We start from the raw sequence: 26,722 nt of genomic DNA, 5'->3' as shown, positions 1-26,722 counted from the left end.
CATAGATACCTAATCTGTTGCTGTCTAATCTGGGGCTGTTCGGTGGAGGTTAGCTGACGACGACACTATTGTCTCATTTAAGTTGCCAGGGTGCATTTGCTAGTTTTACAGCCCAAATAACCTTTTGACATCTGGTCAAGACTGACAGCTGATAACTAATAACTTTGGACTACTGATAATGCGAATATTAAATAGGCCAACTGAGGCAAGAATGCTGCACTAGATGTTTCCCCTCTGTACCAAATCACAATGCTACTTTTCAGTGGCAACACTTTCTAATTATCATTGGTGGTACATCGTCCATAATATCAGACTGTCTGGATGTGGTAATATGGCGGACAATGGTGAATGGGTAACGCCGGTATTAGACTATCAAATTTCTTTGTCAAAGATTTGATCAAAGATGTGATCAAATATTCGTCAAAAATGTTTGACAAAGATCTTTGACGTGGCGCTAAAAAGGAAAAGGGGTATTACACTGTCATCATATTTTTCGTCAAAGTTCAAGATGGCTGACAACAGCAACTTGTAATTAACAGCAGCAGTTGCATATACCACAGTTGCACTGTGTGCACACGCGGAAGAGAAGCGGGGGAAAAAAGGAAACGTATCTGGATGAAGCTGTGGGTTTTACGACAACACGATAAAAGCATTCAACAAAACTTGTTGTGTGAGCTTATAGTGGAGGACATCAAGTCGTACATCAGTTACTTAAGAATGGATGAGCATACATTTCTGTATGCGCTCAATGAAGTGTATCCTCATATCACACATATTACAAAGGACAATACTCAGTTAAGAACTGCTATATCTGGTGAAGACAGGCTCACTGTAAAACTCCGATTCCTCGCTACAGGAGAGAGTTAGGTTAGGTTAGCTTAGGTCAGGTCTCCAATTTTCTTAATCTATTTTTGTATTCAGGGTGCCTCATGTTGTAAAGCGCCTCATCAGCTTCTTACATCTGTCTTAATTTTGTGGTTGTCGGTACACACCAATTGCATTTATTGGCAATGCCTATGAAAACACTACAAATGACAGAACGCTGCAGCGATGCTAGCGCTCCACGTGGTAACATGTCACACTGCAGTGAACAGAAGACAAGCGACTTCTTTGATCAAATCTACAGCGAGGCCCTAGATTTGATCAAATATTTGACGACATTTGACAAAGTTCCCTATTACACCATCAAATTTCTTTGACAAAGGTATTGGACAAAGAAATTTGATAGTGTAATACCGGCCTAATGACAAGATGGACGCTTCTGGTTTAGACTCACTGAACATTTTATTTGCGACCATGGAACCCACTTTTCACGATAAACAATGCATGAACTCTAAACTATTGAATTTACTCTTTTTACCGGATATGACTCGTGTGAAGCACCGAAGTAACACATAATCGCCATCCCAGAACTATTCAGTAAATATGATTTACTATGTGATCTCTTGCGATTACTACTGTACTGAGGATATGCGTTTGGGTGTGTCCACAAACGAAAAAGAACAGTTCTTCTACTAGAGAAACTACGTACTCCACAATTGTACACCTGAATTGTTCTTCCCACAGGTCACACTTAAACTCGCCCCTCAGAATTATTCGCTAAGCAAGGCAATGCGGAAATAGGCACTAATTTAGAGCAGAAAGCACATGAAACGAACGAAAGACACTGTACAGTACACATAAATTCCATACAAATAATTAACAAGGTTATGTACACAAGCACAAACCCTTTTCCCACCAAAGATTCCTCCGTCACACGCAACTATTTTTATCCTAACTCGGTCATGGCCTTGTCCCTGCTCGACAAAACGCAACTTTCACTCACCTTATGGCGGTCATGACCGTATTCTATCACGCGAGTGTGTAGATGCTCTGCACACGCACAGGCCTGTTGGAAAACCTTCCGCTGGGGCGGTAACGCTCAGTGCCTAATACAGACGGTCCGCATAGAACCGTTAGGTCATTGGATATACAGGGTGGTCCATTGATAGCGACCGGGCCAAATATCTCACGAAATAAGCGTCAAACGAAAAAAACCTACAAAGAACGAAACTCGTCTAGCTTGAAGGGGGAAACCAGATGGCGTTATGGTTGGCCCTCCAGATGGCGCTGCCATAGGTCAAACGGATATCAACTGCGTTTTTTAAATAGGAACCCCCATTTTATTACATATTCGTGTAGTACGTAAAGAAATATGAATGTTTTAGTTGGACCGCTTTTTTCGCTTTCTGATAGACGGCGCTGTAATAGTCACAAACGTATGTAAGTGGTATCACGTAACATTCCGCCAGTGCGGACGGTATTTGCTTCGTGATACATTACCCGTGTTAAAACGGGCCGTTTACCAATTGCGGAAAAGGTCGATATCGTGTTGATGTCTGGCTATTGTGATCAAGATGCCCAACGGGCGTGTGCTGTGTATCCTGGACGACGTCATCCAACTCTCCGGAACGTTCGCCGGGTAGTTACGTTATTTAAGGAAATAGGAAGTGTTCAGCCACATGTGAAAAGTCAACCACGTCCTGCAACAAATGATGATGCCCAAGTAGGTGCTGTAGCTGCAAATCCGCACATCAGTAGCAGACAAATTGAGCTAGAATTGGGAATCTCAAAAACGTCGGTGTTGAGAATGCTACATCAACATTGACTGCACCCGTACCATATTTCTATGCACCAGCAATTGCATGGCGACGACTTCGAACGTCGCGTACAGTTCGGGGCACAAGAGAAATTACGGTACGATGACAGATCTTTTGCACGAGTTCTATTTAGCGACGAAGCGTCATTCACCAACAGCGGTAACGTAAACCGGCATAATATGCACTATCGGGCAACGGAAAATTCACGATGGCTGCGACAAGTGGAACATCAGCGACCTTAGCGGGCTAATGTATGGTGCGGCATTATGGGAGGAAGGATAATTGGCCCCCATTTTATCGATGGCAATCTAAATGGTGCAATGTATGCTGATTTCCTACGTAATGTTCTACTGATGTTACTATAAGATGTTTCACTGCATGACAGAATGGCGATGTACTTCCCACATGATGGATGTCCGGCACATAGCTCGCGTGCGGCTGAAGCGGTATTGAATAGCATATTTCATGACAGGTGGATTGGTCGTCGAAGCACCGTACCATAGCCCGCACGTTCACCGGATCTGACGTCCCCGGAATTCTTTCTGTGGGGAACGTTGAAGGATATTTGCTATCGTGATCCACTGACAACGCCTGACAACATGCGGGTCAGGGCATTGTCAGTGCATTTGCGAACATTACGGAAGACGAACTACTCGCTGTTGAGAGGAATGTCGTTACACGTATTGCCAAATGCATTGAGGTTGACGGACATCATTTTGAGCAATTATTGCATAAATGTGCTATTTACAGGTAATCACGCTGTAACAGCATGCGTTCTCAGAAATGATAAATTCACAAAGGTACATGTATCACATTGGAACAACCGAAATAAAATGTTCAAACGTACCTACGTCTTGTATTTTAATTTAAAAAACCTACCTGTTTCCAACTGTTCGTTTAAAATTGTGAGCCATATCTTTGTGACTATTACAGCGCCGTCTATCAGAGAGCGAAAAAAGTGGTCCAACTAAAACATTCATATTTATTTACGTACTACACGAATATGTAATAAAAATGGGGGTTCCTATTAAAAAAAACGCAGTTGATATCCGTTTGACCTATGTCAGAGCCATCTGGAGGGCCAACCATAAGCGCCATCTGGTTTCCCCCTTCAAGCTAGACAAGTTTCGTTCTTTGTAGTTTTTTCGTTTGACGCTTATTTCGTGAGATATTTGGCCCGGTCCCGATCAATGAACCGCCCTGTATATTACTCAGCACAGCTCCGCTTCTTGATAATCAAAGGAAAAAGTATCACAAGCTATATTTGAGGGGGAGAGTGACAAAGGAATTACTCAATAAAATGTTCGTGAACAGCAACAAAATTCAGCAAATGAAAAAGTAATTTGATCTTAGATGTATCACATGCAGAAACTACAATGAAAAGTGGCCAAAGCATGCCGATTCCCATTAGTCGGTTCAGCTTGTGACCACGGGGCCGCTCGAAAGGCTGCACTGTACTCACTGTACAAGTAGCGTGCTAGGAAGAGCAAAACGATTCCACATGCAGTAGTTAACCAAAACTACATTTAACACACGGCTTTTAGGTTGGAATTAACACACGAATTCTTAAGCACTCCAGACTAAGTCTAGCACACGGTTTGTTAAGGATTTCAGACTAAATGTAACAGACGGATTCTTAAGTTTTCAAGAATTAATTCCAAGAAACGGTTTCTTAAGTATTTCAAATTAAAATTACACGACCAAGGTTCCTCTTAACGTTCAATCATGTGCTGCATGGCCGTTATCTCACCCAAGCTCCAACTGATTTCTGTTACTGAAAGAACTCTGACTACAGACTCTATATCCCCCCAAAATGTGCTGAAAACCGGAACCTGAAAATGTGAATTACTTCATTATTCACCTTAAATATTCCACACGTTTACACTGTTTCCTCCAGGACGAAATTACAGAACATATATCACAGTCAACATCAAACCTCCGAAGCCAGTGAAAGACTGTCAAACATGACGGCCTCCAGATAATTCTTCCCTCCAGAAACAGTGATGAAGGGAAACGGACGTGACCACTGCGGCCAACCGCACACCCTTATTCGCAGTCCACTACCCTCTTTGGCGTGACCACTCTCTTTGGGTTCCAAGCAGAGTTAATTTCTGTTGGTACCAACCAAAGGTTCAAACACCAGCTTTGGCTTCACCACTCTGCTGCCTAGCAGACGACACACACCCACAATCATACCTTGCAAAGCAAACATTCAAGAAACAACAAAACAAGGTTACATATATTGAAAATTGCGGACACAGGAGTGGGGGGTGGAAAGGAACGTATAGAAAAATGAATAATTAAGTACTCATTGTCCGTCTCTTCTGCAAAGGTTTCGTGCATACCAATAAAACAAACTTTAGAAAACAACCGATCATGGCCTGAGCGAAGGCTCAATGAGAAAAACATGTGAAACGGAAACATCTTTTTTCTTTCAATCTTTATGCATTTACTCGTTTTGGTTACTGTTACTTGTGTATCATATCATGGCACTCACTACCTCACCGTTGGCACTACTGACGTCTTTTCACATCTCCTCATCATTGGCATATTCCCCTCACTCATCCCATGTCATCTCTGAACAACTCTCTGACCTGTGCTTCTAACATTTCCTCGAAATGCGTATAACAACTGTATCATCAGCCTTCGTGAAGTCGCTCCAATTCCCCTGATGGGAACACAAAGTGCGTTAGTCTCTAATGTCCTTGATTGCCTGGTTCGAAGACCCACAGTCACAGGTTGGTTCAAATGGCTCTCAGCACTATGCGACTTAACTTCGGAGGTCTTCAGTCGCCTAGAACTTAGAACTAATTAAACCTAACTAACCTAAGGACATCACACACATCCATGCCTGAGGCAGGATTCAAACCTGCGACCGTAGCGGTTGCTCGGTTCCTGACTGTAGCGCCTAGAACCGCACGGCTACTCCGGCCGGCACAGTCACAGACCGCAGCCCCTGTAGCACTGCATTTGTAAAGAGAGTCTGCGCATCGTCCATGCCCAGTACGAGCGCTGTTGAATTTGACCTATAATTCCCTGTCGAGTTCCGTGCCAGCATTATCACACTTATAATTTCAGAACTCACGCTCTTTAGGATTTTCCGTAAGTTGACAGATGTGATCCCACGGGTCTCTCACCCCGGTATTATTGGCATCTAGCTGTTCTGCTTGCCGAAATGGTGGGTTTCTTGAACGGAGTCTGTTTCGTTGTAGACTTGTCTTCCGGTGTGTGTAATTCCAGGTTCTCTTGTAGCTTGCGGCATTCCTTAAGCAAGGTCCCGTTCTACGGCTGTTGGGTGGATAGATGTTGCTCAGCAGAGGAAGCCAATAAATCGACGTTAGGCGGATTGTCTGAGACATTAACCGCATAGGGTGGTTCAACTGGACATCGATCAAGTTGATGTGGCAATTGTTTAGCCGCACAGGGATACAATCATTGGCTGCTGAGTGGACCAGCGCAATGGATGATGTGCGCAAGGTGTCTGCTGAAGCTCCCCATGTCATTCCACACGATTTTTGAATAATATTGTTACGAGTGTTTATCTTGACAGCAGTATTTTCAAGACTTTTTCTATATGAAAGCGTGCAGTCAAGGATGACACCAAGGTACTTAGGGCACTTGTTGTGACAAAGAGTGTTTCTGTTAAGTTTCACTCCGAGTTCCGCGATAGCTTGTTTGTCGTTCAGATGGAGTGCACATACACTCCTGGAAATGGAAAAAAGAACACATTGACACCGGTGTGTCAGACCCACCATACTTGCTCCGGACACTGCGAGAGGGCTGTACAAGCAATGATCACACGCACGGCACAGCGGACACACCAGGAACCGCGGTGTTGGCCGTCGAATGGCGCTAGCTGCGCAGCATTTGTGCACCGCCGCCGTCAGTGTCAGCCAGTTTGCCGTGGCATACGGAGCTCCATCGCAGTCTTTAACACTGGTATCATGCCGCGACAGCGTGGACGTGAACCGTATGTGCAGTTGACGGACTTTGAGCGAGGGCGTATAGTGGGCATGCGGGAGGCCGGGTGGACGTACCGCCGAATTGCTCAACACGTGGGGCGTGAGGTCTCCACAGTACATCGATGTTGTCGCCAGTGGTCGGCGGAAGGTGCACGTGCCCGTCGACCTGAGACCGGACCGCAGCGACGTACGGATGCACGCCAAGACCGTAGGATCCTACGCAGTGCCGTAGGGGACCGCACCGCCACTTCCCAGCAAATTAGGGACACTGTTGCTCCTGGGGTATCGGCGAGGACCATTCGCAACCGTCTCCATGAAGCTGGGCTACGGTCCCGCACACCGTTAGGCCGTCTTCCGCTCACGCCCCAACATCGTGCAGCCCGCCTCCAGTGGTGTCGCGACAGGCGTGAATGGAGGGACGAATGGAGACGTGTCGTCTTCAGCGATGAGAGTCGCTTCTGCCTTGGTGCCAATGATGGTCGTATGCGTGTTTGGCGCCGTTCAGGTGAGCGCCACAATCAGGACTGCATACGACCGAGGCACACAGGGCCAACACCCGGCATCATGGTGTGGGGAGCGATCTCCTACACTGGCCGTACACCACTGGTGATCGTCGAGGGGACACTGAATAGTGCACGGTACATCCAAACCGTCATCGAACCCATCGTTCTACCATTCCTAGACCGGCAAGGGAACTTGCTGTTCCAACAGGACAATGCACGTCCGCATGTATCCCGTGCCACCCAACGTGCTCTAGAAGGTGTAAGTCAACTACCCTGGCCAGCAAGATCTCCGGATCTGTCCCCCATTGAGCATGTTTGGGACTGGATGAAGCGTCGTCTCACGCGGTCTGCACGTCCAGCACGAGCGCTGGTCCAACTGAGGCGCCAGGTGGAAATGGCATGGCAAGCCGTTCCACAGGACTACATCCAGCATCTCTACGATCGTCTCCATGGGAGAATAGCAGCCTGCATTGCTGCGAAAGGTGGATATACACTGTACTAGTGCCGACATTGTGCATGCTCTGTTGCCTGTGTCTATGTGCCTGTGGTTCTGTCAGTGTGATCATGTGATGTATCTGACCCCAGGAATGTGTCAATAAAGTTTCCCCTTCCTGGGACAATGAATTCACGGTGCTCTTATTTCAATTTCCAGGAGTGTACTTCAGTTTTACTTGTATTGGGTTTAAGTGACCACTTTATAAAACAGAAGCTCATAACGGCTAGATCCTATGTGAAGATTGTCGCTGATTTTCCGAGATCCTTGGTTCTACGAACAGGAGCGGTATTGTCCGCGTAGGAGAATTTAATTGTTCGTCAGGGAGATCTGAGATATATACGTTTTTGAATAATAGGGGGGAGGGTGCTAAGACGGAGCCCTGTGATAGATCATTACTTAATGTCTTCTCCTTGCTCACACTTTCTCCGAAGTAAACATGGAAATATCTATTACTTATCACGGTGTTGATGAGACTTCCAGTTTTTCGGCCTCTTATTGTTTTTAGTATACTTATTGTATAATATCCCTTCCCTCCAGACTGTCACACATTCCGCAATTAGCTCTACGAATGGGACAGATGTCTTCACGTTTTCTTGGAAACAGTCTCTATGAACGTTATTAAGGCCAGTACATGGTCGCAGTAACTTCTCTGCGGCCTGAAACCCGCTTTTTCAGCTGGGACATGTTCAAGAACAAAGCCGCTAATTCTGTTCAAAATGTTCAAATGTGTGTGAAATCTTATGGGACTTCACTGCTAAGGTCATCAGTCCCTAAGCTTACAAACTACTTAACCTAAATTATCCTAAGGACAAACACACACACCCATGACCGAGTGAGGACTCGAACCTCCGCCGGGACCAGCCGCACAGTCCATGACTGCAGCGCCTCTGACCGCTCGGCTACTCCCGCGTGGCGCTAATTCAATTATAAATGAGCTTCTTCAAGGGTTTATAAGTACAGCTCAAAAGGGAAATTCTCCTGAAACTTTGAAGGTGGTCAGCTGGTTTAGCTGGCTTCAAAATTGCCACTGGTTTTGTTTTTCTTTAGATCCTTGGGCAATGATCCATTACCTAGGATGTTGGTCAAGAAGTTGACCAGCCACTTCTCCACATTGTCCTGAACTTAGAATATGAAAAATAACAGCTGCGCTTCGCTCTGAGAGTGTTTACGTCTCCTAGTTTCCACTTGGATAGGGAACGTGAACATCTCTTGCACAGGGCATCCTAAATCACCTTTCACGTCAACTCTCATTGTCTCTTCCCTATTCTGGCCGAGCGAGGTGGCGCAGTGGTTAGCACACTGGACTCGCATTCGGGAGGACGACGGTTCAGTCCCGCATCCGGCAATCCTCATTTAGTTTTTTGTGATTTCCCTAAATCGCTTCAGGCAAATGCCGGGGTGGTTCCTTTGAAAGGGCACGGCCGACTTCCTTCCCCGTCCTTCCCTAATCCGTTGAGACCGATGACCTCGCTGTCTGGTCTTCTCCACACAACAACCCAACCCAACCCTATTTTGTGCGAATATTGAGGGTATCGGCCGTACGCTGTCATAAAATAAAGCATACGCGTGTGGGGGATGATGTGATTTACATCTTATGAAACATATGGTTGAAGAAGAAAATATAAAAATTAAGCAGATAAGATTCTCTACTTAATCCTCTAACGCCCGACGACAGCTGAGCCTTGCAGTCGTATAATTGGTTGGAGGTTTTGATATGATACACTTATTGCCAAAAGTAAAATGAGCACGGGAGGATACAGGCAGATGTGGATAAACAAGTGGTAAAAACAATAATGAAATTGAGCAAGTATCCGCACATAGCAGCATAACGAAAAATTATTTCACTTTTGTTAGAAACTGAGGCAATGACATTATATTATTAGTCAGGTTCACATATGTAATTATTCATTTTATGAGAAAATTCCTGGTTGCTGAGGGCCCTGGTTCGTGTCGTACGTCTCCTGAATGGTTTGATGCGGCCCCTTACGAGTTCCTCTGGAGGGCCAATCTCTTCATCTCATTGTAGCATTTATACACAACGTTCGCAGTTAATTGTTGCATACATTCAAATTTCTTATAAGGTTTATAATCTGAAACAACGGCCAACCAAAAGCATGGCTTAAAACTTTTGAATAAAGCCATCAACGGTTTCGGATTTATTACATATCCTTCTTCAGATGGTTCTTACAGATTTCCTTGCTTTCCCGCCGGGGTTCCATTTCGTTGTCGTTATTGGTTTTGTGCGCTAAGGTAAACAAAGATTTTCGTTCACAATTCCGTAAATTTACGAGAATTTTTTTTTCTCTTTTTCGTACTTCGTGGAAGCATACATGAAATGACAAATTGCCTGTTGGTTTCTGTCTAAGGTTCTTCGTCCGACGTTTGTTTGATGATTTTTCTGATGTTTCGCCAACACGAGGACATTGGCAAAGCAGTACCCTCTATTGCTAGTGCTGAACTGGAGTCAAGCTCGCGGCCGTCGCCCCTTGCTACCTACAGCGGTCGTTCGATGCAGCACGGGAATCCAGGATCCGTTCACTTTGAGGCTTTCTTCTCTCTTGTTGAAGCTACTGTCATGCTTGTGTTTTTCTATAGCTCCCCTGAACAAGCGGATGTGATAGATCTTCTGTACAGCAAAAACTCCCGTTTCGGCGAATTTTATTATGTGTTCAGTCTCATGCAGCGCATGTTCCACCATGGCCGATTTCTCGACCTATCCCAACCCGGAATGGCACTTATGTCCGTGATGCTGATCTACATCTACATCTACATTTATACTCCGCAAGCCACCCAAGGGTGTGTGGCGGAGGGCACTTTACGTGCCACTGTCATTACCTCCCTTTCCTGTTCCAGTCGCGTATGGTTCGCGGGAAGAACGACTGTCTGAAAGCCTCTGTGCGCGCTCTAATCTCTCTAATTTTACATTCGTGATCTCCTCGGGAGGTATAAGTAGGGGGAAGCAATATATTCGATACCTCATCCAGAAACGCACCCTCTCGAAACCTGGCGAGCAAGCTACACCGCGATGCAGAGCGCCTCTCTTGCAGAGTTTGCCACTTGAGTTTGTTAAACATCTCCGTAACGCTATCACGGTTACCAAATAACCCTGTGACGAAACGCGCCGCTCTTCTTTGGATCTTCTCTATCTCCTCCGTCAACCCGATCTGGTACGGATCCCACACTGATGAGCAATACTCAAGTATAGGTCGAACGAGTGTTTTGTAAGCCACCTCCTTTGTTGATGGACTACATTTTCTAAGGACTCTCCCAATGAATCTCAACCTGGTACCCGCCTTACCAACAATTAATTTTATATGATCATTCCACTTCAAATCGTTCCGCACGCATACTCCCAGATATTTTACAGAAGTAACTGCTACCAGTGTTTGTTCCGCTATCATATAATCATACAATAAAGCATCCTTCTTTCTATGTATTCTCAATACATTACATTTGTCTACGTTAAGGGTCAGTTGCCACTCTCTGCACCAAGTGCCTATCCGCTGCAGATCTTCCTGCATTTCGCTACAATTTTCTAATGCTGCAACTTCTCTGTATACTACAGCATCATCCGCGAAAAGCCGCATGGAACTTCCGACACTATCTACTAGGTCATTTATATATATTGTGAAAAGCAATGGTCCCATAACACTCCCCTGTGGCACGCCAGAGGTTACTTTAACGTCTGTAGACGTCTGATGTTGGTTGATCATCCAGTTACTCCAACATAGACTTTTCCAAGTGTACTTAAATGGTTCAAATGGCTCTAAGCACTATGGGACTTAACATCTGAGGTCATCAGTCCCCTAGACTTAGAACTACTTAAACCTAACTAACTTAAGGACATCACACACATCCATGTCCGAGGCAGGATTCGAACCTGCGACCGTAGCAGAAGCGTGGTTCCACGTGTACGTCGTTTGCTGTATATTATCGACATTGCAAGTAGCTCCACTTTTTCCCTTTTCCGATTTGAGAAACTCTTTTTATCTTAAGTGTCTCAGATCGGCAAAAAGTAAAAAGGGACCCACTTGCAATGTCGAGAACATATTGCATTCCATGTACAGTGGTGGACAAAACGAGCGAGACCCCTCGCCTTTTCGTTATGCTGATCCGCACAGCTTTAAAGTCTGTTACACAGCATAACAGGCAAGGCGACGAAGTGCTACCAACATACTATGCACAGGCATGAAATTGAAAAACTATCCGAAATTTGTCAGACTGTTTTCAATCATGTGTAAGACTATATTAATGCTGATTAGTGTGTTAACCAGATAACATAACATTACCGAGATAACATAACTGTTTTAGTAAGACAAAGTAGTCCAGATCGTTACGAATTAGCAAAATATTATGCGCATTCGACCGCGAAATGGTCTGTGTCAACGTTGGGACCAGTCGTACTGGATTACCGTTGCTGACCTACCATCAAAGTGTGCAAATTTAGCAATTCGTGAAGATTCATAACGAAATTCAGTTAAAAATCATTCAGTGCCACACTTAAGTCAATTAAGTTATTGACAGAAGCGGAAAAAGTAGGCAGTAACAAGTATGTTTCATATCGACATCCACAGGGCGCCGGTACAGAATAAAGGTAGCAATAAAACGTATTGGGGTGCGAGAATTTCCTAAAATTCCTTTACTGATAGTCTATCTGCCCCCATCGAGATTAGAACCGAAAATAAACCAGACCTCCCCTGCAGTAGCAAACACCTTTCACTACACTAGCAGACAACCCAGGCAAACAGCCCTCTATTATTACCCCAGACATGAGTGAGCCGGCAATTTCGCATTGCAAATGGCAAAATGATCTGCAGTTTCTGTTGCATAGAGCTTTCTGGACTCAAAAACATGAATTGTCTACCTTTATGTCGCCGCTTAGGTGACAATCATTCGGGACGTTTATCGAAATAACAAAAAACTGTTATTAGCGAGTAAATTTAGTAGGATAATTCTGCACCACCCCAGGAAATAAACGGCGACGTACCTGCCAAACGTATTCTACAATGTTTCGAATTCTCCATTAGACGTGCCACAACCAGAAAACGTTCATTAGCCGAAGTGTTCCTTAAGGTAGCTAGCAAATGGGAATGCTCGCACATCTAAAACGCGGTAGCAATAATAGTGGGATCTGAATTACCACGTGTATAGGCAAATGGATTTTATTTGCATTCCTGTAAGCGTGATTTGGATCGAAAGCGTAGCTACGATTAATATGCTGATGTATCGGCTGCAACTGGAACATTTCAAATAAAGAGTAGGGGAAATTATTATGCGGTCCTCATCTTCACTAACTGTGGTAGCTATTTTCGTTGTTAGGATTTCGTCACGTAATCGGTAAAAATGGAACCCTGCTAGTCTCACTTTCTTGACCGTCTATCTGTCTACCCAACCCTTAAAACACGTTTACCTCGAGTACGGGTGGACATCATAAGCGGAAATGTATCGCACTTCCTGCGGTATACGGTCCCTTGGTGATCTAAAAAAGTGAGCTATGTCAACGCAAGCTAAAAGTACGGCCGTTTATGTGAAGAAAATTAACGCGAAAGGGCAAAAAATGGCTCTAAGAACTATGCCTCCAAACTGCTTAGGTCATAAGTCCCCTAGATTTAGAACTATTTAAACCTACCTAACGTAGCACACATCCATGCCCGGGGAAGGATTCGAACTGACGGCGCAAGGAGCCAAGCGGTCCGCGATATGACGCCTTTGAGCGCGCGTCTAACCCGCGCCGGCAAGCTGTTAATATCATCTGGTGTTACTAAAAAGTTATTCACTTCTGGTGATTGATTTTCTGCGCAGTTCATTTAAGAAAGATTAACTAAAATATATTTCATGTTACGGAAGAGGAAGGACGCCTAATTCATTTCCCCTAGTTTTTATTCATGATGTTAGATTCGCAATCTGAGCATACGTACTATCCATAACCACACTTCAGATCCAAATCATAGTCACAGATATGCGAATACAACACATTGGCTTATACTTGAGGTAGTTCGTTTCCCACGAAGTGGTGGCAGACGATGCTGTGGCGTCTTCGAAGAGCGAGTTTCTCCAGTGCTAGAGCTATCTCAGCACATCAGCTGAGCGAACTTGCGTAATATGTTGGTAGCACTTCGTCGCCTTGCCTGTTATGCTGTGTAGCAGATTTTAAAGCTGTGCGGATCAGCATATCGAAAAGGCGAGGGGTCTCGCTCGTTTTGTCCACGACTGTACATATCTAAAAGCTATAGAAATCCACACACCTAACAATAGCATCAACAAGAAAGATGAAAGCCTCAAAGTGAATGGATCCTGGATTTCTGTCCTGCAGCTAAAGGCCGTTTCAGATAGCAAGGGGATAACCACAGAGTGATGACCACGGAAAATCCCTCGTACGATGGCGCGCCAGGCACACATAACGTGCGGCCGCGAGCTCGACTCCAGCCCATCACCACCAATGGAGGGTGAAGCTTTGACAATGCCAGCCACTTGTGCTGGCGACGCGTCAGAAAAATTATGAAACAAATGTCGGCCGAAGAAGCCAGGCGGAAGCCAACATGCAATTTGTCAATTAATGTGTGTATCCGTGAAGTACGAAAAAGAGAAACGGTGTCTTCCATGTTCACCAAATTTTGAATGCAAAACTTTTTCTTTACTTTAACGCACAAAACCAATAACAACGACGAAACAAGGCCCAGGCCGGAGAGGGAAAAAAAAAAAAACTTCTGAGGCCCATCTGAAGATAGATTCGTAGTAACAAATACAGTTAATGGTTTTACTTAAATAAACTTTTCAAACTGTGCGTGTGGTGATTGTGGATTCAAATTATAAAACTTATGTACGTTATAACTGTATTTCAGCGACGGTTGCCATAGTGCCTACTTTCTACAAGGTCAGGTTAATTCTAATCTCTCTTTCCGCCTACAGTTTTTATCCTCTACAGCTCACTTTAGTACCATGGAAGCTATTCCCCCATGTCTTAAATTGTCTTTTATCATTCTGATTAATGATATCACGCAAACTAGGAAAGTGGAAGTTGCTTTCTGATAAGAGGCGAAAGGCATAAGAGTGCATGGCAACTCACTATCTTTTATGATTACAGATGAAAAGTTGTTTGGTCGAAAGGTGCTTTCCGAAAAGAGGCGAAAGGCATAAAAGTGCATGGAAACTCACTATATTTTATGATTACACGATGAAAAGTAGTGTGGTCTGTGTTTGATATCGGTTGCCATGGTTCATCGCCCACAGTATTATGGCTTTTACGCTAAGAAGTTTCATTATTACGTGAAATGTCAAGGTATATTTTTACTAATTTTAATACCTTCATACTTCGTGGAGAAGCAAAACGACATTTGTAAGAAATAAGCTGTAAAGTCAAAAGAACTTCGACCCGGTGACGTAGCACTCAGTTGCACTTTGGACGTCGTAGAAGATTCCCGTGGAATCGAAAACTAGGTGGAAAGATAAGAGAAATGAACTTATTTCAATGAATTTTGCGTTTCAATAAGCCTTCGCAGACTTCATAACTGATGCACCGTAACTGGAAAATTTCATACAGCGACGTAAGGCTAAACATGATTTCTGATAACAGCAACCGTGAAGTGTTTAATACTTACATTTCTAGCGGTATTGTTTGCCGAGCAGCTGCTGCAAAGCTTCTGTCTACTTGATGTTGCAGACTGCTGTGCTTTTTTATCTCCTTGCCACTGTGCTGCCGATATCTTGAGATACGATGGAGATATCTGGGACCGACAACTGGCGATTACTACGTTAGTAATTAGCAGCCGTTGAGCTGCTGACAGATCTGTACGGACAAATTATACTGCTGCAGGGTGCAGACTTTTCGTGGGCTGGCCACAAGACGTGACCTGCCTATATTGCTGCAAGGTGCAGCTCAGTGACACAGGGAGAGAGCGCAGATTACATTAAATCAGTAATTTTGATTTCAGATTCGGGTTGTTCCTTAACTTACTTTTCATTTGATATGCCGCTCGAGCTGATAAAATAATTATCTCAAAATCGTAATAGTTAATCTTTAATTATACGATTTAAAAATAATTTCCCAACGACGATTTTAGACCACTGTCGGCTAGCCTAACCAGCGGAATAGGGGCTCTTGGGTTCGGACGAATTTTCGTGGTCGAGATTCAATGTCTACAATGTCGCAAGATGGCGAATGTCGGCGTAGGCTATCCAGCCGTTAGCTTCAAATTCAGGCCACGGCTACTCGCCTCGGAAGGGCACGTGAGGGCCCACCGTTTCCGTAGAATTCCTTCCACAGTAGGAGCACCAACCTCTGACCGGGGGCTCTGACCACCACACAGAGGTGATGACGGTACGCCCTCCTTTTGTCGGCGGAAGTATACTCTGCTGAAGGCTCCTCTGTCAACAAAAGTGACCAGAGGCAGGCAGTTGTTACCAGCAGAGTGAGTGGAACGGATGTTAACAGCTGCGACGGTCGTCATTTCGGAGCTAACCGTCATGTTGGCATCGATGGTCAAATTTAATACACCTTTCTCTACCGTGTTCGTTCCACTCGCGAGATGACAGTAAGTTCTATCATTCAGCGGCGATCGCGATTATACACTCCTGGAAATGGAAAAAGGAACACGTTGACACCGGTGTGTCAGACCCACCATACTTGCTCCGGACACTGCGAGAGGGCTGTACAAGCAATGATCACACGCACGGCACAGCGGACACACCAGGAACCGCGGTGTTGGCCGTCGAATGGCGCTAGCTGCGCAGCATTTGTGCACCGCCGCCGTCAGTGTCAGCCAGTTTGCCGTGGCATACGGAGCTCCATCGCAGTCTTTAACACTGGTAGCATGCCGCGACAGCGTGGGCGTGAACCGTATGTGCAGTTGACGGACTTTGAGCGAGGGCGTATAGTGGGCATGCGGGAGGCCGGGTGGACGTACCGCCGAATTGCTCAACACGTGGGGCGTGAGGTCTCCACAGTACATCGATGTTGTCGCCAGTGGTCGGCGGAAGGTGCACGTGCCCGTCGACCTGGGACCGGACCGCAGCGACGCACGGATGCACGCCAAGACCGTAGGATCCTACGCAGTGCCGTAGGGGACCGCACCGCCACTTCCCAGCAAATTAGGGACACTGTTGCTCCTGGGGTATCGGCGAGGACCATTCGCAACCGTCTCTATGAAGCTGGGCTACGGTCCCGCACACCGTTAGGCCGTCTTCCGCTCACGCCCCAACATCGTGCAGCCCGCCTCCAGTGGTGTCGCGACAGGCGTGAATGGAGGGACGAATGGAGACGTGTCGTCTTCAGCGATGAGAGTCGCTTCTGCCTTGGTGCCAATGATGGTCGTATGCGTGTTTGGCGCCGTGCAGGTGAGCGCCACAATCAGGACTGCATACGACCGAGGCACACAGGGCCAACACCCGGCATCATGGTTTGGGGAGCGATCTCCTACACTGGCCGTACACCACTGGTGATCGTCGAGGGGACACTGAATAGTGCACGGTACATCCAAACCGTCATCGAACCCATGGTTCTACTATTCCTAGACCGGCAAGGGAACTTGCTGTTCCAACAGGACAATGCACGTCCGCATGTATCCCGTGCCACCCAACGTGCTCTAGAAGGTGTAAGTCAACTACCCTGGCCAGCAAGATCTCCGGATCTGTCCCCCATTGAGCATGTTTGGGACTGGATGAAGCGTCGTCTCACGCGGTCTGCACGTCCAGCACGAACGCTGGTCCAACTGAGGCGCCAGGTGGAAATGGCATGGCAAGCCGTTCCACAGGACTACATCCAGCATCTCTACGATCGTCTCCATGGGAGAATAGCAGCCTGCATTGCTGCGAAAGGTGGATATACACTGTACTAGTGCCGACATTGTGCATGCTCTGTTGCCTGTGTCTATGTGCCTGTGGTTCTGTCAGTGTGATCATGTGATGTATCTGACCCCAGGAATGTGTCAATAAAGTTTCCCCTTCCTGGGACAATGAATTCACGATGTTCTTATTTCAATTTCCAGGAGTGTATTTGGCGTCGTACGGCACGCCCTAGACAGGGCGCTATTTCAAATGATTACTGAATAATTGTGTGGAATACCCTGTCTGGGCTTCCGCTACATTTCTTGCCAATAATCAAATTTCTCCGTGGTTACTCTCCTTACACTCTCGCATTGCTCAGGAGCTGGATGAAGCTAATTCGAGGCTTTACTACGAATTGAATGTTTTCTGTGTACTTGACCTTCAGCAAGAAGAGACAAGAACCGGTTTATTTTATTTTATTTTTTTTATAAATGTACTGTCACACTTGTAAAACAGACTACCTCACCTTCCTTTTGTGTGCTACTGGATGTACAATATACCACAACTGTACCAGAACAGACGCATTTTCTCTGATCTGTAGCTTCCCCTGTTGTCCCGTTCATTATTTCAGTTAACCATCAACTGAATCCCTGCTAGAAGAAAAGACGTTCGGTGCCAACCAAGGTAGGGACAGCAGCCGACAGGTAGATCGATGACGGATCTCACCGCCTACACGGAACGGAAAATTTGTCTGCTCCAGCATTCACTTTAGTTAACGTTCATAAGTTATCATACCATGGTCTCCAGTAAACGGCAACCGCTGCTCTGCAGTGAATGAGGCTATTATATGTAAATAATTGCAATTTGAGATTGATTGTACAAGCGTGCGTCGAGCTACACCCTTCGAATTACCGCATTAAGTTTTTAGTGAGAGCTCATCACGCTTTAACGACGTTGACAGGTACGAAATGTCGCCCCCAAATTTTCAACACCTTATTCAGTTATAACACTAACATGCCGTGAACCACGCTGATGTTACCCTCTGAGAGGATTTCAAAGTTCGACCGTGCTTGTGTCTAGCGGAGAAGGGTATCAGACTAAAATTTCAAAGTTTGGGAAGTTGACAGTAAAACCAAACGGATGTTAACCTTGGGAGTTAACAGAAGTAGTAAAATTCTAAGTTAATGGGAAAAAATGAACGTTCGCCATCCTAATTAGGCACATTAATTTGGAAATATATATTTGAGAAAATTGGATATTAGTTGTTGGAGTTACTTTTGTTGAGATTTCTCTTTGAATAGCAAACAGGATACATATTGACACAGTGCACTCTGTACTGTGTGTAGCAGCAGTTACCAACAACACACACTCCAGTAAATTATGGTTAGCAAAATTGCACCGAGCTCATACTAATGGCGGCCACAATCAACAGCATTACTTAATCAAAATACTGGAACATCACTGCATGAAGTGCAAAACTAATTTTGGATATGAGGGGCTTTTATCTTGGCTGCCATGAATAACACAAATAAAGATGAATAACATGTTACATACACTCCTTAAGCTTCTCTGCATATAACGGTTTTCCTTAGTAACAGTAATAGTACATTTTTTCTTAATAGGACGACAATATGATATGTACCCATAAACTAGTATAGTTTCACTAACCAGGGTTATTTGATTATTGCAAAAGTAAAAACTATTCCTAAAAGCTAATCATTCACTAAAATTACTTCGCAAGGTAAGAAAATGCAGCACTGGGCTTAATTAACTTCAAAAGGAACCATTCATGATGGGTACCAAAACTACACTATCTTTACAAATGAGCATAACTTCACTTCTAACAGTATTACCGCAGATCGGTTCATTAAAGATTTATATGTACTTGTACTTAATTCATTTGTGAAACAGTTATTCTTGGCAATAATATTTACACAATCTTGGATTGGATTGGATTGTTTGGGGGAAGAGACCAAACAGAGATGTCATTGGTCTCATCGGATTAGGGAAGGATGGGGGAGGAAGTCGGCCGTGCCCTTTCAAAGGAACCATCCCGGCATTTGCCTGGAGAGATTTAGGGAAATCACAGAAAACCTAAATCAGGATGGCAGGACGAAAGATTAAACCATCGTCCTCCCGAATGCGAGTCCAGTGTGCTAACCACTGCGCCACCACGCTTGGTCTACACAATCTTGCACTGTAATCCTACAAAACTATATTTTATAATAAATAAAGGATACTTTAGCAAAAGCCTATCCAACATCACTTTTATGGTTTTATCCTTTAAATAATTAAGGTTTTCACTTTCCTATTGATTGATCTTTAAATTTTTGTGCTTAAACTTCCACTTTAACAATTTCACTTGGAGTAGTCCATAAACAAAACATCCAAATTTTACTCCTACTTTAACTTTTGCTACTACTTTTACTTTACACAAAAATCAGTTTTAAACTTAGGAATGCCACAATTGTTCGTTTAAATCAGGATACTCTGTTTTAGTAACACTTAGGTGAGGACCCTGCGTAGGTTCTTGAACAGGATTGAAGTTATGGTTTCGAGCACGAACTGACGTTTTATGTGATTACTATTGAAACAACACACAAATTAACTCGTCCAAGCCAATATACATTACGAAACAGAATATATGAAGTCTGTGAGGCAGTGGTGAAGATTACTGGCAGGCGAAATGGCGGCTAACTGTACTCACGGCTGTTTAAGTGCGAGTGCTCTATAAAATATCTTCTTGGCGTCGGATTTTCGACATATTAGAGCCATTCCATTATTCTGTGAATACCAAATAATAGCCAAATCCACATCCAACACGAGTCCCTTCTAATGCAGCTTCCAATTGCCTCTGTTAGCAGCGTTGAGGTGTACTATGCTAAGGCTAGCCACACACTGCGTGCCATTAACACAAAGGAGCCGCTCAGTTCGACCGCCAAACCCACCTTCTACAACACGCCATGCCACTTTCGTTGCGGAGGGGCTTCCCTACAGTATTTACATGTTACAAATACAAGTGCCCTAAACATGAACCAGCTTTTAACAAACATACTTCTTTCATAAACATATTCACATTATAATAATTAAAAATTTCAACATATTCTTTTGCTTTTTCTTATATACATTACAAAACCCTAATTTTCTTGCCATACACCAAGAAGTTGAAACAACACAGAATGTACACTTGATAAATAGCAGAACACAGTTACTTAAAATAAACCTACTTCTAATCGATGTAAGTGTTACACATGCCTCCTGTTTCATTGAGGTTTCCCGACAGGGATACATTAATGAAACATCAATAGCACTTCAAAACAATGTTGGGCGACCAGAAAAAATGTGCAAGTACATTACACAAGTACATCATACAAGTACCAAAACATAAATTTTGTCATATTTAGAAAATATATACTTGTCTATTCATGTATCCATGTTGTGAAAAACATATATAGGAATTTATTTATTGCTTACATAAACAGCTCACATTACACAATATTTTCATTTGGATGATAATATATGTCAATATTTTTAATACTTTCCTTTCACATGATTAGTTCATACGTATTTTTTACTGTATGAGCATTAAGAAACTATGTTTTGTCTGCTATAAACATTCATGCAGTTCATCATGAAAACCGTAACACTCAGTACACTACACAAACTTTTCATCATTGCCCCTTCAATATTCTAGGCAGTCCACCTTTATTTTCAGCTTCAACACTTGTCCGCCTGTTAACATATTTGGCAGTCCTCCTGATTAAGCTGTAAGTATTCAGTCAATGCAGTCTTTAAATATGTTATAGCCAGGAGTTTACATATAATTTGTATATCCAATGCGGCTGACTTGCCAGCGGACCTGCCATCTCTTTTAGGCAACACTCGGACGAATGTGGCTAAAGTTTTAAAGTTCTGTGCCCTGTCAAATGTTTTTACAAAGATTATAGGGAGAGGATTTTAATTTGCTCACTGTGTGACAAGCTCTCCCATATTTTATGTAAGTGGCCAGCCAATAACAATTTCCTGTGAAATTTTTGTTGCTATGTTTCCCCTTTCCTTAGGTTTTACTTTCTTATGTAGCATTTTCCTTCTTTTCCTGCTTTCTTTGAGTGTGTGCTTTAGTTTTCTTAGGTCTGTCCACATTCGTTCCTTTTAATGTGTGTCAGGGCGCTGATGACCTCGATGTTGAGCGCCCATAAGCCCCAACACACCACCACCATATATTTCACATAATCTGAAACTTACAGACATGCGTCAGTAGTCTCATAAGAGAAAAGTTTTTCAACATAACAACATTTGATAACACAACATCACGAACAAGAATATACAGAGTAAAGTACTATTTGATTAATTCCAAATACACTTTTTAGTTTTACCCCTTATTACTCATCTCTGTGGACGTAAGTTTTTAAATCTACAATGTTATCAACACCTATTGGCTTCTTTGACTTAGGGTCAACAAGATAATATGCGTTAGTAAGCGGAATTCCTTGCACTTCAAAAGGACCATTATAAATATATTTGAACTTAGAAATTTCTTGTTTATTTCACTTGATTTTTCGTTAGTTTTTACGAGAACAAAATCCCCAATTTTGAATTTGCTCACTTTAAGGCCCTTATCATGCCTTTTAGATCTGGATTCCATTTTTTGCTTCATTCTATTTCTTACTAAGCCTTTTTTCTTCCTCAGATCTAGTTCTACACAGGGTGGAAATTGTAAGGTTTCTTCAATTATACTTTTGCTCTTATGACTAAGTAGAATTTTCTCAGGTATAAATCCTGTAGTTTCATGGTGGAGGGCGTTCGTTATAGTTTCAAAATCTGCAATAAACCTGCCCCACACCTTATGATTGTGGTGGCAGTAAGTTCGACACAATCTACTTACTTCACACATATAGCGCTCCAACGGATTGCTTACAGGATGATATGCCAAAATATATTTCACTTGAGTGCCATTCTGTTCCATTCCTTCCTTCCAGATTTTTTTAAATGAATTGGGGTCCATTAACTGGTAATGCTTCCTTTGGCTTTCCTATCGCATTGAAATATTGAATCAGTCTATTAAATACTGCTTTTGCGGTAGCTTTCTTAATGGGAAAAAGTTTGATGAAGTCCGAAAATATTTCTAATACCACTAAAATGTCGGTACAATTTCAGGAAGTTTTCTGGAGAGGTCCATATAAATCCACTGACAATAAGTCAGAAGTATCCTCTGGAGCATTGTTTTGTATGTTACCTTTATTGGTTACATCTGTGGCCTTTGCCCTCTGGCAAATGTCACATGACTTAATTCGATCTGTTAGTTTCTTTGTTGCACTGATATTTATTGTTATGGCATCAGAAAGTTTTTCGATACATTTTTTCAGATCACAGTGTCCCAAGGTGATGTGAAAATAGTTAATTACTTCCATCTCAAATTGAGATGGCCGACACACTTTCCACTCCTCTCTTTTTTTTGTATAGAATACCCGTGAAGATCTTAAAATACTTAATAATTTGAGGACATTTTGTATTATTAAAATTTACTTTAACAGACTTCAAGACCTTGTCTTCATTTTGGTAGTACAGTATGTTTTTGCAAATCTGTTCGATTTTCTTTTTCCCTTGTACCTCTTTGATGAACCTCATATGCAAAGTGCCATCTTAGTTATTTTCCTTTGGCACACTGTCTATCCCTTCAGGTAATCTGGACAGAGCATCTGCTACATGACTGCCAATTACTTTAACATAAAACATTTTGTAGTCAAACTGCTGGAGGTACAGTGCCCAACGGCTTACCCTGCCGGTAAATAAGGGTCAGTCTTTAAGAAACGTCAACGCTTTGTGATCAGTATGTATAATTGTTTTAAGCTCCCAAAAATAATTTCGAAACATTTTCAAACCCCATATGATGGCTGGAGTATCCCTTTCTGAAATGGTGTAATTTCTTTCCTGCTTAGTCAGGGTTCGACTAGGGAAAGTTATTGTCCTATGTTTTGATTCTACTGTATCTATGTTTTCTTGGGAAATTTCTATGCCGATTCCATAAGCATTGCTATCAGTACTCTTGATTAATTCATTTTTCAAATTTTCGAAATGTTGTTGGCATTCCTCTGTCCAAATGCATGCACTATTCTTCTTAAGTTACCCATTTAAATGAGGACTATTAAATGCTTGTCCCTCCACGAATTTGCGGTATAATCCGCAGAGACCGAGATACGCTTTTAATTACTTTCGGTTCTTAGGTGTTGGGCATTTTTCAGTGGCATTTAACTTGTCTGGATCCTTTCCAATCCCAGAAGTGGTAATAACTAGTCGCAAAATTTTTATTTCCTATTTTACGAATTCGCATGTCTTCAGTTTTAGTGTCATCCCTCGTGCTTGAAGAACAGAAAAGGTTTTGTATAATAATTCGCAGTGATCTTTCCAATATTCCGTGGCGATCAACAAGTCGTCCGCGTATATGGTCAATCTGGCACTTAGTTTCCTTCCTAACACGGAATCTAAGCAACTAATAAAGACTGAGATGGAAGTATTAAGACAAAAAGGAACAACATTGTACTGAGAACATTTTCCCACAAATAGAAATGTAGTATACATTCGAGACTCTTTATGCAATGGAATTTGCCGATACCCCGCCGTGAGATCTAAGCTAGTCAAATACCGCACATTGTGGAACTTTTACAATAGTTTGTATACATTTTCTGGACGATTTACTTTTTACAACCTTATTTAGTGTTCATGCGTCGATTACTACTCGCACACTTCCATCTTTCTTGTTTACAATGATGAGACATCTATTATACTCAGTATTGCTCCTTTCGATAATTCTCCATTCCATCATTTTGTCGATTTTCGTCTGCACAGCTTCTTTCTTAGCTATAGGTACTCAATAAGGTCTCACGAAAAATGGTTCATGTTCTATTGCTTCAACATGGTATTCAAAATTCTTTAGTACTACTGATTAATCTGAAAACACTTCCTGATTATTAGTCAGAATGTTAAACAGATCGGCTTTCTGTTCTCACGTAAGTTCCTGTGTCTCTTCAATAATTTCTTTAAATTTTTCTACTTTTGTGTCATCAGTTATTACGTTCTTTACATTGTATATTTCATATAAATTGGACAAACCATCATTCCCAGTGTCTAATTCTAAAAGCAATGAATCAACTTTGGAGTCATGTGAAATTTCGTTCTCCTCAAATCCAACTTCCAAAATACCAGATTTATTATTAATTTTGACAGTCCCGCTATTGCAATCAATGAATAATTTTACCTTATCTAACCAATCGATACCTAAAATCATCTCAGTATTCAATTCAGGCACGACCAGGAAGTCGTATTCAAATTTCATCCCATTAATTTCAAATTCCACCAACACTTGTCTTCGAATAGGCTTGCTGGATTTGTCATTTACCCCTACAATTCAATTTTTACGCCATTTACTGACATCACAACTAACCCAGGTTTACTGGAAATGTGTTCAAAGAAGGCTTGTGAAATGGCACTAATTTGGGATCCAGTGTCTAAAAGTACTTGCAATCTAATACTGCAAATTTCGACTGGGATGGTAGTTTTTTTGATCGTCCTATTTTCTGAATATTCTTGTTCCACCCATAACAAATCTTGTTGGACCATCAGATCGTTCCAAGATATGTTATTCACTGGCAAATCACATACGTCTGGGGGCTTCTTCAGTTTTCTGATTTCGACGACTTTGACAACTCTAATCATTTCTTGCCCCGGTATCGTATCGTCTGGTGGCTCTTTCTTTTTCGGTTCGGTATTTAGTGCCGGATTTTGTTTGGATAAGACTTCGTTTTTCTTTTCAGAGACATCTTCCGTTATACTTTGTTCCCTTTCCTCTGTTTCTACATATTCCTTATCTGAACCATCATTTATTTCATATTCACTGTCTGATTCTAACATGAACGCTACTCTTAGACAACGAGCAACCTCCTCTTTTGACCTTCCGTCAGTTTTAGTATTTTCAAAATTTCGACTCTTTCCTAAAATTTCTATTGTGTTTTCAGTCACAGGCGGTTCTTCGTCCAAACTATCTTCAATATCACTTTTGATTAGGTCAACCTTAACTTCATATTTAGTATAATCATCACTGATTTCAGTGGTTCGCATATACTCATCTGAATGTATGTTCTCTTAACCATCAATTGTAGGAGTCTTTCGTCAGCCAGGATCGCCTCATCCGCAGTATCGAGGATTTCATCTTCCTCCAGATTCCTATTTATACCTACCATTTTTCTGTTTCTAGCACCAATGTCTTTAACACTGGCAGCTTGCATGATTTGCGCGGCGCTTTCCTCTCCCTTACCAACCACTTCATCTGAAATCGATGCTCGTGCACCTTGCGTGGCACTAACTATTTTCATCTCCTTTTCATTTTCGGACAACGCCCTCTTTTCGACGTTTCCACTTTCGTTTCTCCCTTTTATTAATCATCTGGCCTTATAACCCTTTTTAAAATCTTCCCACTCATATTGTGTTAAACTGTAAAACAAATCATCATGCCACTCCACAATCCCTAAAGACTGCTTTTCGCACAAATTGTCTGTCTTTGCTTTGGCTGTCAATGCTTGCACTTTTACTTAACAACATGTCCGTTTCCTTTCTCATTTCGGTGATATTTCCCACCTAAACAGGTCCACTGAATTCCCTTGTGACATCATCTTTCCCTGCAGCCTTTACTGCAGCTATGCTACGGACAGCTGATAACTCCATCAAGTGCATTGGACGCCATTGCTCAGTTCGCACGCTCACCATTGTAGTATTGTCTGTCGCCTGTCACTCACTTACGTGTGCATCTGTTGTTCTGTGTGTACAGTCCTGTGGCGCTGTGCTGTCTTCACTTTGTTTTGGCCTGTATGATTTCTTTGGTTTTGGCCTGTAATATTAGTCCTCGCGAATCTGGCCCATAAAACACGCAGGCCTTAGTTTTACGCTTCATATTGGTTTTGATAGTTTTGCAGTGTAAATCCTCTACCATGAAATAACACGTTACCACGACCTCTGCCTCTACCTTTTTGCATCATATTTACATGGTAACGTTTGTTCTCATTCTGTTCATTATTCTCGGATTAACCCGGTTCCAGTTGTTATTATTTTGACGATAATCACAGTTCCCTCTCCAGTGATCCTCGTCTTTTAACCTTTCCAAAAATGACGAGAAGCTTTTGTGATGACTTCCCACGTAATATTTTGAATCTAGAAGCTTTTACTATAGTTCCCACACTATTTCAGATTCTGTTTATCTGTTTCTCAAGTGTGTCAGTTTCTGATACCCAATTTCCCAAAACTCTTTTACAGAGTTTCTGCCTCTGTTGTCATTTAACCTGGCCATGATAAACTCCCGCCATAGGCAGT

At 42.9% G+C, this 26,722-nt stretch overlaps 1 protein-coding gene across 1 annotated transcript in view; it reads right to left on the bottom strand.

Moving 5' to 3' along the window:
* The window catches only part of LOC126149128 (uncharacterized), a 163,759-nt gene extending 148,514 nt beyond the window's left edge, over positions 1-15,245 (bottom strand). The window contains exon 1 of the mRNA XM_049915796.1: positions 15,199-15,245. Coding sequence (XP_049771753.1) covers positions 15,199-15,200 — 2 coding nt within the window. The 5' untranslated portion in view covers positions 15,201-15,245. The remainder of the gene's footprint in view (positions 1-15,198) is intronic.
* Positions 15,246-26,722: the final 11,477 nt, after the last annotated feature.

This window comes from Schistocerca cancellata, chromosome 2 (genome assembly GCF_023864275.1).
Source record: "Schistocerca cancellata isolate TAMUIC-IGC-003103 chromosome 2, iqSchCanc2.1, whole genome shotgun sequence".
NCBI classification, from domain to species: Eukaryota; Metazoa; Arthropoda; class Insecta; order Orthoptera; family Acrididae; genus Schistocerca; species Schistocerca cancellata.
This window is presented reverse-complemented; position numbering and strand designations above follow the sequence as displayed.